Source organism: Nycticebus coucang, chromosome 15 (assembly GCF_027406575.1).
Source record: "Nycticebus coucang isolate mNycCou1 chromosome 15, mNycCou1.pri, whole genome shotgun sequence".
NCBI lineage: Eukaryota > Metazoa > Chordata > Mammalia > Primates > Lorisidae > Nycticebus > Nycticebus coucang.
In genome coordinates, this window is record NC_069794.1 from 86,480,523 (window position 1) to 86,496,336 (window position 15,814).

At 33.3% G+C, this 15,814-nt stretch overlaps 1 protein-coding gene across 3 annotated transcripts in view; it reads left to right on the forward strand.

Moving 5' to 3' along the window:
• NBEA (neurobeachin) overlaps positions 1-15,814 on the forward strand; it is a 754,735-nt gene that overhangs the window by 209,309 nt on the left and 529,612 nt on the right. For all 3 annotated transcript variants that reach the window (XM_053563534.1, XM_053563535.1, XM_053563536.1), the window contains exons 26-28: positions 944-1,124; positions 3,441-3,571; positions 7,343-7,450. In XM_053563534.1, coding sequence (XP_053419509.1) covers positions 944-1,124; positions 3,441-3,571; positions 7,343-7,450 — 420 coding nt within the window. The remainder of the gene's footprint in view (positions 1-943; positions 1,125-3,440; positions 3,572-7,342; positions 7,451-15,814) is intronic.

Below are 15,814 nucleotides of genomic sequence, written 5' to 3' on the forward strand. Positions count from 1 at the left end.
GTTTCTCCTGTACCCATTCTAAGATGCACCGGAGGTGTGGCCCCACCCATTATCCTCCCTCCACCCTATAAACAGTAGATTTTTAAAATGTATGCAACATTGCTTATTTCTCTCCATTCTTTGAGGTGATAAAGAATTGTAGCTTAGTAATAAAGAACAAAAATAATTAAAATGTTATACAGTACACAGGGAAAAAATAAGAAATGTTGCCATTGACTACAAAGTTAGACATTTTCAGAAATAGAATACTTTGTAATATTCCCTCTGCATCAGGAAATTATATTTTTTATAGACAATATTTTAGTGGTAGTGCAGCTTCTAATATTAAATGCTCTTGAATTCTCCTATTGTTTTATAGATCACGAATTCAATATCTGTAGATGAGTTAGGGAACATCTTGATTATCTTTACTCTAGAGTTTTTTTTTTTTGTACATAGGAAGTACTTACTAGTTTTGGTTTATTATAAAATAGATAAGATATTGTTGTGCATTCTAATTTGACAGCTATCTCATTTTGATACCATTGTAATTGCCATAAATCTTTCTTCTTATTCCTCATACATTTATAGGAATGAAAAAGCACATATTTTTATTAATAAGAATAAGAATTTTTAAGAAAGTTTATATCTTTGTAAGTTGATAAGATAAAACAAAACTAGTATAAGTACATATATGTGATCATTTCTAAATATCTTTCTGAAATGATCTTAAGTGTAGAATGTAGTTTTTACAGCTAAAGATATTTAAACTTAATGTTGATTTTAAAATAGACTTTTAAGAATAATTGATAGGTAAACTATTATAACTAAATTTGATAATTAGCTCTAGTGATATATGGAATTAGTTTATAATTTAGTTTACAAAATATAGTAAGTATACTAAATGTAGTGGATTATGTACATAATATACTAAATAAGATTTAAATCTTCTACTTTTTTAAAGACGGAATTGGAAAATATTGAAGTGACACAAGGCATGTCAGCTGAGACAGCAGTCACTTTCCTCAGCCGACTTATGGCAATGGTTGATGTACTTGTATTTGCCAGCTCTCTAAATTTCAGTGAAATTGAAGCTGAAAAAAACATGTCTTCTGGAGGTTTAATGCGACAGTGCCTAAGACTAGGTAAGTATGTTAAGAGTAGAGTGCACATTAAATAGCAACCCATAGATTATACTTTATGAAGCTCTATGGTACATAAAATATTGATGATATAAGTCGATGATTATATAATTCAGAGATCATCTTGTAAGTCAGCAGAATTACTAAATCCAAAAACATTGCATCTTTACATTGGAGATTTCACAGAATTGATAATTTTTAATTGTTTATTACTTGAAATAGAGTAAAATATAATTAGAATTCTTTCAAAAACAATAAGATTAATGCTCCTCATTGAAGTGATTTTAATCTGTATATAAATTTTGTTTTGGTAAGCTGATACTGAGGGTAGGGTCCTAGGCCCACAAACCTATCAGAGAATGAATAATACAGTCTTAAACACACTATGCTAGAAGGATGAAATTACTCAGTATCAGTCACTATCAGGGAGAGCAGATATCTCTAATAAACATTATTGTGCCTGTGCTGTTTACTTTTTATTTTGTGTAGCAAAGAAAATTTAGCACAGAAAATTCTTAGTAAATCGGAATGAATTCTTTAGAGAGAAACCATTGTTACCCTTCTAAAAGGCATTTATACAATTTACACCTTCAAGCCATCAGAAAGCTGCTCTTTCCATACTTGCGTGGGAGAGTGATGTAAGAATGCGGGGCACGGAATGGTACCTTCTTGATAATGGACTCTTTCATCCATAATTTTTACAGATTATATTTTTAAAAACTACTCCTATAGCTACAGGGGAGAATTTGTTTCTGACTCAAGGAAGGAACAAGGATTTGGCATAAGAATGATGAAATGAAACCTACTCTATACCTTTTAGAGACAAGCTAATTGAGAGGAATCATTTCACATCTGTTACAGGCGAGGGATTGGTAACAATGGGATCTTTCTGACAACCAAGAAGGTTGATATACGGTGGGCCATCAAGGACATTTCCATTGGTATTTAATAGTGGCTGCCAGATTGAACTTTGTGAAAAAGAATATACGTATATATATAATTAAATGCCTCAACAGCTTAAAACCAGTATTTACTTGGTTGTTCTGAGCTTTTATTTTTTTTAATTTATTCCAAGACTTTACTCCTGATTTCATTTTTATCCTAATAATACCTAGCAGATTTAGATTTTTTTTACCCAATGTCTAGCAGATGTAGTTGTTTTGTCAACCACTTGAAACTTTTAAAGTGAATAATAATTTTAAAAACTTATATATACTCTTGTATGCTATTTACTGTTCAAAGAACTTTTCAAGTATTAACTCATTCCTCAAAACAGCCCTCTAAGGGAGTTACTGTGTTTATTCTTGTTTGTTACATGTGGAAACTGAGGCACAGATAGTTTAAAAGCTGGTGCAAGATCACATAGTTCACAAATGGCAGAACCAGGATTCAAACTCAAGTGTTCTGATTTCAAAGTGTGTACTGCTCATTAGGATATTGCTTCTTAACATGAATGAATAAATAAAAAGCTTGTTTATATTGAATGCTTATTGATACAGCCCATAGACTCTGCTATCGTGAAGAAAGGTAGATACAGGGTCTTGAGAGACTCGAGTATACGGATCAACATTATCATTGACTAAAGTGTGGATTTACAGTCAGTATAGTCACCAAGATCGTTAAATTAATGACAGAAAGTTAATTATTAAAATTTTATCTAATGTAAATTTTAAGCTTTAAAAGATTTTTATTGATCCATAAAAATCAGAAGTGGGTCAGGCATGATGCCTCTGGTTATAATCCCAGCACTTTTGGAAACTAAGATAGGAGCATTGTTTGAGGCCAGAGGTATGAGACCAGCCTAGTCAACATAGCAAGACCCCATCTCTATAAAAATTTTTTTAAAAATTATCTGGGTATGGTTGTATGTTTTAGCCACTTGGGAAACTAAGATGGAAGGATTGCTTGAGCCTAAGAGATTAAGTGAGCTATGATCAGACCAGCTTATGTGACAGAATAAGACTCTGATCGCTCCAGCTTATGTGATAAAATAAGACTCTGTCTCAAAAAAGAAATGTGAAAAATGGAGGTTAATAAAATAAGGAAAGATGTATTGAGAGCTTCAGAGGCCCTGCTAATGTTTGTTTCTTCAGGTGGCTGGTAGTATACATATTCTGTTTTTAAAGAAATATATATTTTTATATATACTTTCATCACTGTATTTTGTAATTTTAAAAAATATCTATTGATCTAATTGATTTGAAGAGTAGTAATGGATGGAGCAAGCAGAAAGAAAGAGAAAGAAATAAACTAGCAACTCTTTTCAATATATCAAAGGTTGTAAATTTTATTAATAATACGTTTTTGATTTTTAAATAGTTTGTTGTGTTGCTGTGAGAAACTGTTTAGAGTGTCGGCAAAGGCAGAGAGACAGGGGAAGCAAATCTTCCCATGGAAGCAGTAAACCTCCGGAAGGGCCCCAAAGTGTGACTGCCACAGCAGCTTCAAAGGTAAGTAAACAGGCTTTATGTGAAATGCAGTTTACCTGAGAAGAAATATTTTTTGAGTTCATTACAATAAACAACCTGGTCTTGTTCAAATGGTCAGAGCAAGGGCTTTGTAATTAGACAGCGCTAGGCTCTGGTGCTTGTTTTTTCCTTCATAATTGTGTTATAAGATTTCTTCACTTCTATGAGGCTCGCATGAAGATATTAACAATTTCTAGTTTATAGGATTCTTATAAGGATTATGTTAGCATATAGCACTAAAAATTTCTTAGTTATTTCTATTTTTAATAGTTAAATATATTTTCAGAGTTCAGTGTATAGATTATTTTTTTAAATGGATGAGCTTTTGGTGGTAGACATAATACAAGCTGTCCTAAAAGATACCCATAAAGTCACCATACATAGGGGAAAATGGGAAATTATAGCTAGATGTGCCTTTAATTACAACTATTCTTTACAGAATTTTATTTAAAAGGTGGTCAAAACATAGAGAATATTTTGTAAATATTTTATAAAATTTTATAATGTGTATTTTGTAAATAAAGGTAAATTTAGCTACAATTTCTTATTTTCCCTTATATATGGTAATTTTATGGGACACCTGGTGGTCAACCAAAATTTATTGAATGCCTATTAAACGAGTGAATAGTGTAGCGTTTAGGAATGTACAGGTAATTCTCAATGGAAATTAGGTCTCTTTATCGCATGTTTATCTGACCCTTAACATCACATTTAGTTTTGTTATCCTGACTTTAAAGGTACCTGTATGACTGATCCTTGCTTGCTCCCCCAGTGGCAGCTTGATACTTTCATCGTACTTTGCATCATTTTAGTAATACTACAGACTTCATTCAGTTCATAGAAAAAACTCTTTTCTTTTTCTTTTTTTAATTTTTCAGACATTTCTGTAGTGTTCTCTCTCTCTTCTTTGTGTGACAGGGTTTCGCTCTGTCACTCAGGCTGGAATGCAGTGATGCTACCACAATTTACTGCAGCTTTTAACTCCTGGGCTTAGGCAATCCTCCTGAGTAGCTGGGACTATCGGCCTACACCACTATACCTGGCTATTTCTTTTTATTTTTTGTAGAGACAAAATCTCACTATGGTCTTCAGACAAGTCCCAAACTCTTGGCCTCAAGTGATCCTCCTGCCTTGCCCTCCCAAAGTGTGGGATTCTAGGTATAAGCCATAATACTCAGTTTACATAGCTTTCTTTACTTGAAAGTTTCATCCTGGTTGTTTTTCTTTTTTTTTTTCCCCCAGCTAAATATATTCAGTGTTTAAGTTACCTTAAATATTACTTGCTCATGAAAATATTTTCTGACACCCTCACCGCCTCCTTGGTCTAGGGTAGATTCTTCTGTTTGATGTTTTTATAAAACCCCATATGTGTCTTTTCAGTCATTGTAGATGAAATTGCTTGTCTAATAGTGACACAATAATTTTTTTGCTCAGTAAGTGAAGGCATGAGTAGAAGTTTAATTTATTTTAAAAATGCTGTGGCTTTAAAATGCAGTAATTTTCAAGCAGACCAACCACATTATTGATTGGCTCTGTTAATTGTTTACAGTATGGCAGCCCCTCTTATTTTCCACTACCATAGGGAAATATTCATAAAAGTAATTCGACCTTGTATTATTTTGTTGGTCACAAGATGCCACAGGTTCTTCATTGCTTAGCAAGTTAGATTTAAATGCATCAACAATAACGCCTCATATTATTTGTGCAGGCACAGTAGACTACAAGTTATTTTAAGGCAGTGGCCATATCCTGTACATTTTGGTAACTCCAGAGCATTTATAGTGCTGTGAATTAAAGATCACAGACTCTAGAATCAGACAGTTCTAAGTTGTGATTCTAGCTCTAACACTACTAGGTTTGTGACTTGAGACAAATTCTTTAGTCTCCTGTACCTCCATTATCCAGTCTTTAAAATGGATACAAATCATAATTTATAAGACATTTGTATCAATTAAAGGAGAGGCAATACTATATTAAAATGCTTAGTGATTCCTGACAAGTAGTGAACGTTCAGTTATTACTCATTTCCCCTCTAGGACACTTTGCCACTAAGTATATACTTATGAAATGAATAAATTAGTAAGTATTAGTAATTACAAAAATTAGTAATTTGTAAGCTTAGAATTGAATAGTATCTGCAGTTAATTCCGTAGAAAATAGGAAGTCTTTCAAGATTTTCAGACCCCTTATTAGTCTGATTGTAGAATGTGGACAGAAAAGCCCAATGTTGTAATTTAGTTGAGCTAATTATTGTCTCTCTTGCAAGAACTTTGACTGTAAAATATGGCAAGAAGAGAAAAATGTGAAAATATTAGGGAAAGATCTGACTGATAACAAAAAACATTTCATGAAAGAAAATAAATGGACCCGGGAGACAATTTTTCTTCTTCCCTGTGTTTTTGCATTTTTTACATACACTTTAGTAAGAAAATCATAATGAATTTTTTAGAGACGCAGGGAAAGTGCCTTGCCACTAACCTGTGTTGGACCTGCGTGAGCCATATACCTTCATGGGGCTTCATTGTGTGTGTGTAAAAAAGAGCAAAAGTACAAGCTTTTCCTATCATGTAGTCTTTATAAGGATCAAATTAGATTAGGGATATAAAGAGATATCTTATAAAATAGAAAATGGTATATAAATTAAATTATTTTAATGGTATATAAATTAAATTAAATTAAAATGGTATATAAATTAAAATATTTCTGATTTTTTTGTCTATACTATAAATTCATCTGTGCTATAAATTATATTATTTTCATTAATCATCCTATGATAAATATTATTAGCCTGTAATTTAGATGATACAGCTAAGGTTCAGAGAGGTTAAGATCTCACCTAAGGTCATATAGCTGCTGAGTTTTAGAATTTTAACGGAAACCAAATAACTATCAACATTCAAATACCCTTCTTATCTAACTATTCTGTACTGTAAAGGATCAAATATTTCAATTTAGGAGTGAAATATCATGACTGACGTCCATTGAAAAGTAAAAGGTAATCTATTTATTTATCACTGGCTACAGTACCAAAAAATACATACTTATTATATCCATACGTTGCATTTGGCATTATGCATATAGCATCTAATTGAATCCACATAGTCCTTAACATGTTGTAAACATGAGAAAGTCCTTGCTTGAATTTTAAGAAACCTGGCTCAGTCACTGGTTTACTATGTGACTATATCACTTAAAATTTGTAGGTTTTTTTTCTTTAATGATAAAAAGAGTTTTGTTGGTAATGATCTTTAATGTCTTTCAGCTTTAATGTGCTGTGACTTGAATTTTTTTAAAGCTTACCTTTTCTAACTTTTTATGTATCATGAAATGGTTACACATATAAAATCTTATTGTCTAATATAATGTGACAATTTCACATAATATAAATAAACCCAGAGACTCAGAGATTTGTTAACTGGAGGTAGGAAGTGTGAGGCTTAGGAAATTTTAGTTTAACAAACTCAAGGTCACACAGCAAATGAGCCAGATCTTCTGAAATCCAAGACCAGTCTTTTTTTTACCACAGTTCTACCTGCCTTTGTGAGTTTATAGTGGTAGTTATGCTGATGACGTGACTAGAGGAGAACAGAAAATGTGTCCTGTAATAGATGATTTTTGTCAATAAATGTTAACTCAGTGGAGATAAATGGTGTGGCCAGTTTAGTCTAAATTAAAGATATCAGAAGTGATACTTCTATATAATTTTCTGTAGCATACTATTTCCTTACAATTCTATTTTTTTTTTTTTTTAAGACTCCATTAGAAAGCGTTCCAGGTAACCTTTCTCCTATTAAGGATCCTGACAGACTTCTTCAGGATGTCGATATCAATCGCCTCCGTGCTGTTGTCTTCCGGGATGTGGTAAGTTACACCTGCTTGGCTTCCCTGAAAAAGCCCTTCCACTGTAATTTGTGTGAAATATTTTAAGTGGCATATTAAAACTCAATGCCCTGCGGTCTCAGTTTCTGAGTATAGTACATACTTCTGATTATAAAATGATTGAGCCATAGCATTCCCTGAAAGCTTATTGATGTTATTTTTTTTATTTTTTTTTTTATTGTTGGGGATTCATTGAGGGTACAATAAGCCAGTTTGATGTTATTTTTTTTAAAGTGAGGTGAACTCTGACATAATTTGTTTGTATATTAAGAACAGGAATAGCCTAAAAAAATTAAAATTCACTTTACCTCACATTACTTACTCTTCTCTTTTAGTATTACTAGTTCCATTTCTAGATACTGAATGTTTTGTTCTTATTAATGTTCCTTATATTATGGATGAAAGAGTTTAGTTAATTAGGTGTTACTGGCAATTACTTCTTTGGTGGGGCAGTTACTTTTTAATGAAGAATCAGATATAGATATTGAATCAGATATAGATATTTGATTTTGAAGAATCAAAATATAGATATTGATGGGAATTTGAGTTAGAAAGATAGCTTAATAAAGCTTAAAGGAAAGTCAGCTTAAGGGAAAGCTTTCATGGAATGCTCCAATCACATGATTACTTTCCCAAAGTAAGTAAAAAGAAGATTGGTTTTACCATAAATTATATAGAAACATATATGTTATTTCACAGCAGATTCAATATTTACAACACTCCTTAATATAGTTATTATAAACTAGCCATTTGTATTCTATTTTTTTATTTTAATTGATAATTTGTATTTAATTGATAATTCTGCATGAGATATAGAAAAACTTTGTTTGAAATTTAATTAAGCAGTAACTTAAGTCAAAAAAGACAAAGATGGTCACTTCACATTGGTCAAGGGAAAAATACAACAAGAAGACATTTCAATTCTAAATATTTGTGCACCCAACTTAAATGCTCCCAGGTTCTTGAAACAGACCTTACTTGGTCTGAGCAATATGATATACTGTAACACCATAATAATAGGGAACTTTAACACTTCTCTCACAGAACTGGACAGATCCTCTAAACAGAAATTAAACAAAGGTATAAGAGACTTAAATGAGACCATAGAACAACTGTGCTTGATAGACGTATATAGAACACTCAATCCTAAAGATAAAGAATATACGTTCTTCTCATCGGCCCATGGAACATTCTCCAAAATTGATCATATCCTAGGACACACAAAAACACTCAACAGAATCAAAAGAATTGAAATGTTACCTCGCATCTTCTCAGACCACAAGGCACTAAAGGTGAAACTCAACTCCAACAAAAATGTTCAACCTCACACAAAGGCATGAAAATTAAACAACCTTCTGTTGAACTATAGATGGGTGCAGGAAGAAATAAAAAAGGAAATCATTAATTTCCTTAAGCATAATAACAATGTAGACATAAACTACCCAAAACTGTAGGTTACAGCAAAAGCAGTCTTAAGAGGAAAATTTATCTCTTTAGAAGCCTACATTTGAAAAACAGAAAGAGAGCACATCAACAAACTCACAAGCAATCTTATGGGATTAGAAAAAAAAGAACAATCTAAGCCTAAACCCAGCAGAAGAAAAGAAATATCCAAAATTAAATCAGAGATTAATGAAATTGAAAACAAAAGAATCATTCAGAAAATTAATGAAACAAGGATTGTTTTTTTGAAAAAATAAATAAAATTGATAAACCTTTGGCCAGACTAACTAGAAATAAAAAAGTAAAATCTCTAGTAAACTCAATCAGAAATGATAAAGGAGATAAAACAACTGATGCCACAGAGATACTAGATGTTATCTCTGAATATTACCAGAAAGTCTATGCCCAGATATTTGACAATGTGAAGGAAATGGATCAATATTTGGAATCAAACCCTCTCCCTAGATTTAGCCTGGAAGAAATAGATCTCCTAAACAGACCAATTTTAAGCACTGAGATCAAAGAAACAATAAAAAAAAATCTCCCAACAAAAAAATGCCCTGGTCTGGACGGCTTCACACCAGAATTCTATCAAACCTTCAAAGAAATTCTTATTCCCATACTGCAGAAATTATTCCAAAAAATTGAAGAGGAAGGAATCTTCCCCAACACGTTCTATGAAGCAAACATCATCCTGATACCAAAACTAGGAAAAGACCCAACTAAAAAGAAGAACTTCAGACAAATTTCACTAATGAATATTGATGCAAAAATTCTCAACAAAATCCTAGCCAATAGATTACAGCTTATTTTCAGAAAAGTCATACATTATGATCAAGTAGGTTTCATCCCAGAGATGCAAGGCTGGTTTAACATTCAAAAGTCTATAAATGTTATTCACCATCTCAACTGAAACAAAAACAAAGACTATATGATCCTCTCAATAGATGTAGAAAAAGCATTTGATAAAATCCAGCATCCTTTTCTAATGAGAACACTGGAGAGTATAGGCATAGGTGGCACATTTCTTAAACTGATTGAAGCTATCTATGACAAACCCACAGCTAATAACTTACTAAATGGAGTTAACCTGAAAGCTTTTCCTCTTAGAACTGAAAACAGAAAAGGTTGTCCTCTGTCACCATTACTATTCAACATAGTGCTAGAAGTTCTAGCCAATATGATTAGTCAAGACAAGGAAATAAAGGGCATCCAAATGGGAGCAGAGGAGGTCAAACTCTTTGCTGATGATATGTTCTTATACTTAGAGAACCCTAAGGGCTCAACCACAAAACTCGTGGAAGTGATCAAAAAATACAGTAATGTCTCAGGATATAAAATCAATGTGCACAAGTCGGTTGCCTTTGTGTATGCCAATAACAGCCAAGATGAGAGGCTAATTAGGGACACAACTCCCTTCACCATAGTCTCAAGGAAAATGAAATATCTAGGAATATACGTAACAAAAGAGGTGAAGGACCTCTATAAAGAAAATTATGAAACCCTAAGAAGGGAAATAGCAGAGAATATTAACAAATGGAAGAACATATCATCCTCATGGCTAGGAAGAATTAACATTGTTAAAATGTCTATACTTACCAAAGCAATCTACTGATTCAAGGCCATCCCTATTAAAATACCAACATTGTACTTTCAAGACTTGGAAAAAAAGATTTTGCATTTTATATGGAACCAGAAAAGGCAGTTCTTAGTCATAAAAATAAAGCTGGAGGCATTAGCATACCAGATTTTAGTTTGTACTATAAGGCCATAGTGGTCAAGACAGCATGGTACTGGCACAAAAATAGAGACATAGATGTTTGGAATCAAATAGAAAACCAGGAATAGAAACTAACAACTTACAACTGCTCAATCTTTGATAAACCAAAGAACAGCATACACTAGGGGAAAGACTCCCTATTCAATAAGTGGTGCCTGGATAGCTGGATATCCACATGCAAAAAACTGAAACTGGACCCACATCTCTTCCCCACTCACAAAAATTGATTCAAGATGGATGAAGGACTTAAATTTAAGGCATGGAATGATAAAAATCCTCAAAGAAAGCATAGGAAAAACACTGGAAGATATTGGCCTGGGGAAAGACTTCATGAAGAAGACTGCCGTGGCAATTGCAATAATAACCAAAATAAACAAATGGGACTTAATTAAACTGAAAAGATTCTGTACAGATAAGGAGACAACAACTAAAGCAAATGGACAACCTACCCAATGGGAAAGGATATTTGCATATTTTGAATCAGACAAAAGCTTGATAACTAGGATCTATATAGAACTCAAATTAATCCACATGAAAAAAGCCAACAATCCCATATATCAAAGGGGAAGAGAGATGAACAGAACCTTCTCTCAATAAGACAGAGGAATGGCTAGCAAACATGAAAAAATGCTCATCATCCCTAATTATTAGAGAAATGCAAATCAAAACCACCCTGAGATACCATCTAACCCCAGCGAGAATGGCCCACGTCACATAATCTCAAAACTGCGGATGCTGGTGTGGATGTGGAGAGAAGAGAACACTTTTACACTCTGCTGGTGGGACTGCAAACTAGTACAACCTTTTTGGAAGGAAGTATGGAGAAACCTCAAAGAACTCAGGCTAGACCTCCCGTTTGATCCTGCAATCCCATTACTGGGCATCTACGCAGAAGGAAAAATAACCTTTTATCATAAGGACACTTGTACTAGACTGTTTATTGCAGCTCAATTTACAATCGCCAAAATGTGGAAACTGCCTAAATGCCCACCAACCCAGGAATAAGTGGTGGTATATGTATACCATGGAACACTAGACTTCACAGCATTTGTATTAACCTGGATGGAAGTGGAACACATTATTCTTAGTAAAAGCATGAATCCTATGTATTCAGCTTTGATATGAGGACAATTAATGACAATTAATGACACAGTGAAGGGTGGGGAAAGGGAAGAGCAGAGAAAGAGAGAAGGAGGGAAGGGGGTGGGGTCTCAGAGTGTGACACATCTTGTAGCCTCAGTGAATCCTCAACAATAAAAAAAAAGAAATTTATATTAACCAATAAATTGGATGGTGTGCTTTTTACTTTACAAAGTAGTTAAAATGTATTAAGTCATATGGAATAATGCTGCGTGGTAGGAATATATAGAAGATGAATTGTGTCGTAGGTGTGGCCTTCACCCAGGGAGTGTGCAATATGCCTGTGCAAGAAAAACTTGAACTCTGTTCAATGTACAGAGTGTCCAGAAGGTTTGTGTGTGATTTGAACTAGTCTGTTTTCAATTGAAAATTGCACATGAACTTTATAGACACCCTATATATTAGTTCATATGAAACACTAGGAAAATTACAACGTACCAACAGAAAAATAGGCAATGGATATAAAATGCACAAACATTATAAAAAGTCACTAGTAGTAGTAGTCAACAGAATGTAGATTGAAATAAAAGTAAGATGTTTTTCACTATTAAATAAACTAACATTTTTTAGTGGTAATGTGTAGCATTCCCAGGGTACAGTGAAGCATGCTCTATCATATAATCACTTGTACGTGAGTATAGATAAGTTTTTGACTAGCTCTTTATCAGTGTGTGTTAAAACTCACAGGCCGTGACACCCTGTGACTCAGTGGTTCTTCTTAGAAGTTATTTAACTTAATGTCTTCATAAAAAGATACCTACATGGAAATTTTCAACATTAAAAATGTACAGTAGTAGAGCTTAGCCTCCAAAAATCTTGGCATATTCATTCAGGAGAAAACTTATGTGGTCATTAAGATCAAAGTTTTGAGGGCAATTTGGTGACAGGGAAAATGTTCCTGATAAACTTTATGGGAAAGCAGCAGTCAGTATGCAAAAGTACATAATATTACACAAACATTACATATGTATACTGAATGTATGTGCCTGTACTTGTATATCTTTATGGAAATAAAAAGACTGGAAAAAATACAGCAACATTTCAATGATTAGCTCTGGGTAAACAGATAAACAAACAGTTTGTTCTTAATAATTTTATGCTTATCTGTACTTTAAGTTTTTCTATAAAAAGCCTACATTATTTAATAATTAATAAATTACAGAGGTACTTTCAAAAAGGGAGGTAGAATACCTTAATAGTAAAAAGCCATGATGTAAGAATTATACATAAAGTGGACTCTAACCTGGAGTTGGAAAAGATACCATTATTACTAATAGTGCTAACAGTTTAACCGTATGGAAATAGAAATTTATTTAGCAGTGATACTGACATTCCTTGCTGTAGGATGAGAATTGAATTAAGTGTTGCCTGAGTGTAACTTTCAGACATCATCCTGGTGATATATCTTGTGTTCACTGAGTTTTCACTGCATATCCCACACTGAATCTGTGTTGTCCTAATCTTCCAGCTAAGGGGAAAGAGAAACATTAAACCACATAGTAGTTATAAGGTAAGGCAGAATCCCGACCAGATCTTTCCAAAGTTGTCTTTTTTAGTACTGTATTTCATGGATTCCAAGATACCTTTTTTCCACATTTAAATAGTCTGTTATATTTGGAATGTTTTCAGCAATTGATAGTATTTTATAGTCAATTGTAGATATTATGCTAAGAATTCTATTTCATTTTGAAATTAGTCATTTTTAGTTACTTTAATTACTAAAACAAATGAGATCCAAACTTAGATTTTTAAGAAATACACATACATGTATATGCTAGATGCATAAAATATATATAATAGAAATACAATATATTTTTGTATACTGTATATCTAAGTAATAGACTACAAGCTTAGGGTCAAAAATTCCTTTAAATAATTTTTTTTAGTTTTGAAAGCTTCCTTTTTATTTAGAGTATTATGGGGTATTACACAATTTGCATTTGTACATTTTAAGTTGATGTTATAAGTATGCCCCTCAAGCAGAGTATGTTTGTGGGACCCATGAGGTGTGAATTTACTCCAGCCCTTCTTCCCCTTTCCCCCTGCTTGATTTCCACTGAGTTTTACTTCCATGTGTGTACTTCAGTGTGAATCAACTATTCAAATTAGTATTAAGTACGTGTGCTGTTTGTGTTTCCATTCTTGTGATACTTAGAAGAATGGTCTCCAGTACCATCTATGTTGTTAAAAAAAATACTAGATTGCCATTTCTATATGGCTGAGTAGTATTCCATGGTGTGTATATATATCACGTTTTATAATCCATTCATGCATCAGTGGACACTTGGGTTGTTTCCTTATCTTTGCAGTTGTAAATTGTACTGTTATAAACATTCAAGTGCAAGTGTCTTTTTGGTAAAACGTCTTTTTTCCCTTGGGGTAAATGCCTAGTAGTGGAATTGCTGGATTGAAAGTTAGGTCTCCTTTTAGCTCTTTGAGATACCTCCGCACTACTGTCCATCAAAGCTGTACTTGTTTGCATTCCCACCAATGAGTGTTTCCTTCTCTGCACTCTCCACAGCCGGTACCTGTTGCTTTGGGACTTTTTGATGTGACCCATTGTCTCTGGAGTTAAGTGATACCTCATTGTGGTTTTGATTTGTATTTCCCTGAAGATTAGAGATGTTGGGCATTTTTTTGTGTATTTGTTGACTTTTAGACTATCTTCCTTTGAAAAGTTTCTGTTCATGTCTTTGCCCACTTTTTAATGGATTTTGTTTGATTTTTTCCTGCTAATTTGAGTTCTTTGTAGGTTTCACTTATCAATCCTTTATCAGATATCCAGCATACAAATATTTTTTTCCATTCTGTAGTTTGTCTGTTTTATTCTGTGTCCTTGGCTGTGCAGAAACTTTTTAATTTGATCAGGTCCTATTTGTTTATTTTTGTAGTTGCTGTGTGGGTCCTCTTCATAAATTCTTTCCCTAGGCCTATTATCTATAAGAGTCTTTCTTATAGAATTCTTATAACTTCCTGCCTTATTAATTTTTGTAGTAGTAAGAGGTGTGGATCCTGATTCAGTCTTTTGCATGTGGTTATCTGGTTTTCCCAGCACCATTTATTAAATAGAGATTCTTTCCCCATGTCTGCCCATGTCTGCTTTATCAAAGATGAGATGGAAGAATGAGGCTGGTTTCATCTGTGGGTTCTCAGATCTGATGTGTAACTCTGTGTCTCTGTTTTTGTGCCAGTTCCATGCTGTTCTGGTTTCTACAACATTGTAGCTATAGCTTAAAGTCTGATAAAGTGATGGCTCCCAATTTGTTCTTTTTTCATAAAGTCGTGTTGGCTGTTCAGTGTCTTTTTTGGTTCCATATGAAACATAGATCTGTTTTTTCTAGATCTGTGAAAAATGATTTTGGAATTTTAATGGGTATTGCAAATGAGTAATATATGGGCCATTTAAATAATGTTGATTCTGCCAGTCCATGAGCATGATATGTTTTTCCATCTGTTTATAACCTGTGCAATTTGTTTCCTCAGTGTTTCATAGTTCTCCCTGTAGGGGTCTTTCACCTCCTTGGTTAAATATATTCCTAGTTATTTTATTTTCTTTGTTGCTACTGTGAAAGGTATTGAGTCTTTGATTTGATTCTCAGCTTGACTGTTGTTGACATATATGAAAGATACTGATTTGTATACATTGATGTTGAAACCTGAAACTTGGATAAATTTATTTATTAATTCCAGGAGTCTGTCGTTAAATCTTTGAGGTTTTCTAGGTGTAAGATCATATTGTCAGCAAAGAGCAATAGTTTGATGTCTTCCCTCTCCTTATTTGGACCCCTTTGTTTTCCTTTTCTTGCCCGATTGCTCTGGTGAGGACTTCTAGCACTATGGTGAATGAAAGTGGTGAAAATGGGCAACCTTATCTGATTTCACTTCTGAGCAGGAATGCTTTAAATTTTGCCTCATTCAATATTATATTGGCTATAGATTTGCTGTATGTCTTTTCTAATTTTGAAATATGTCCCATCTATACA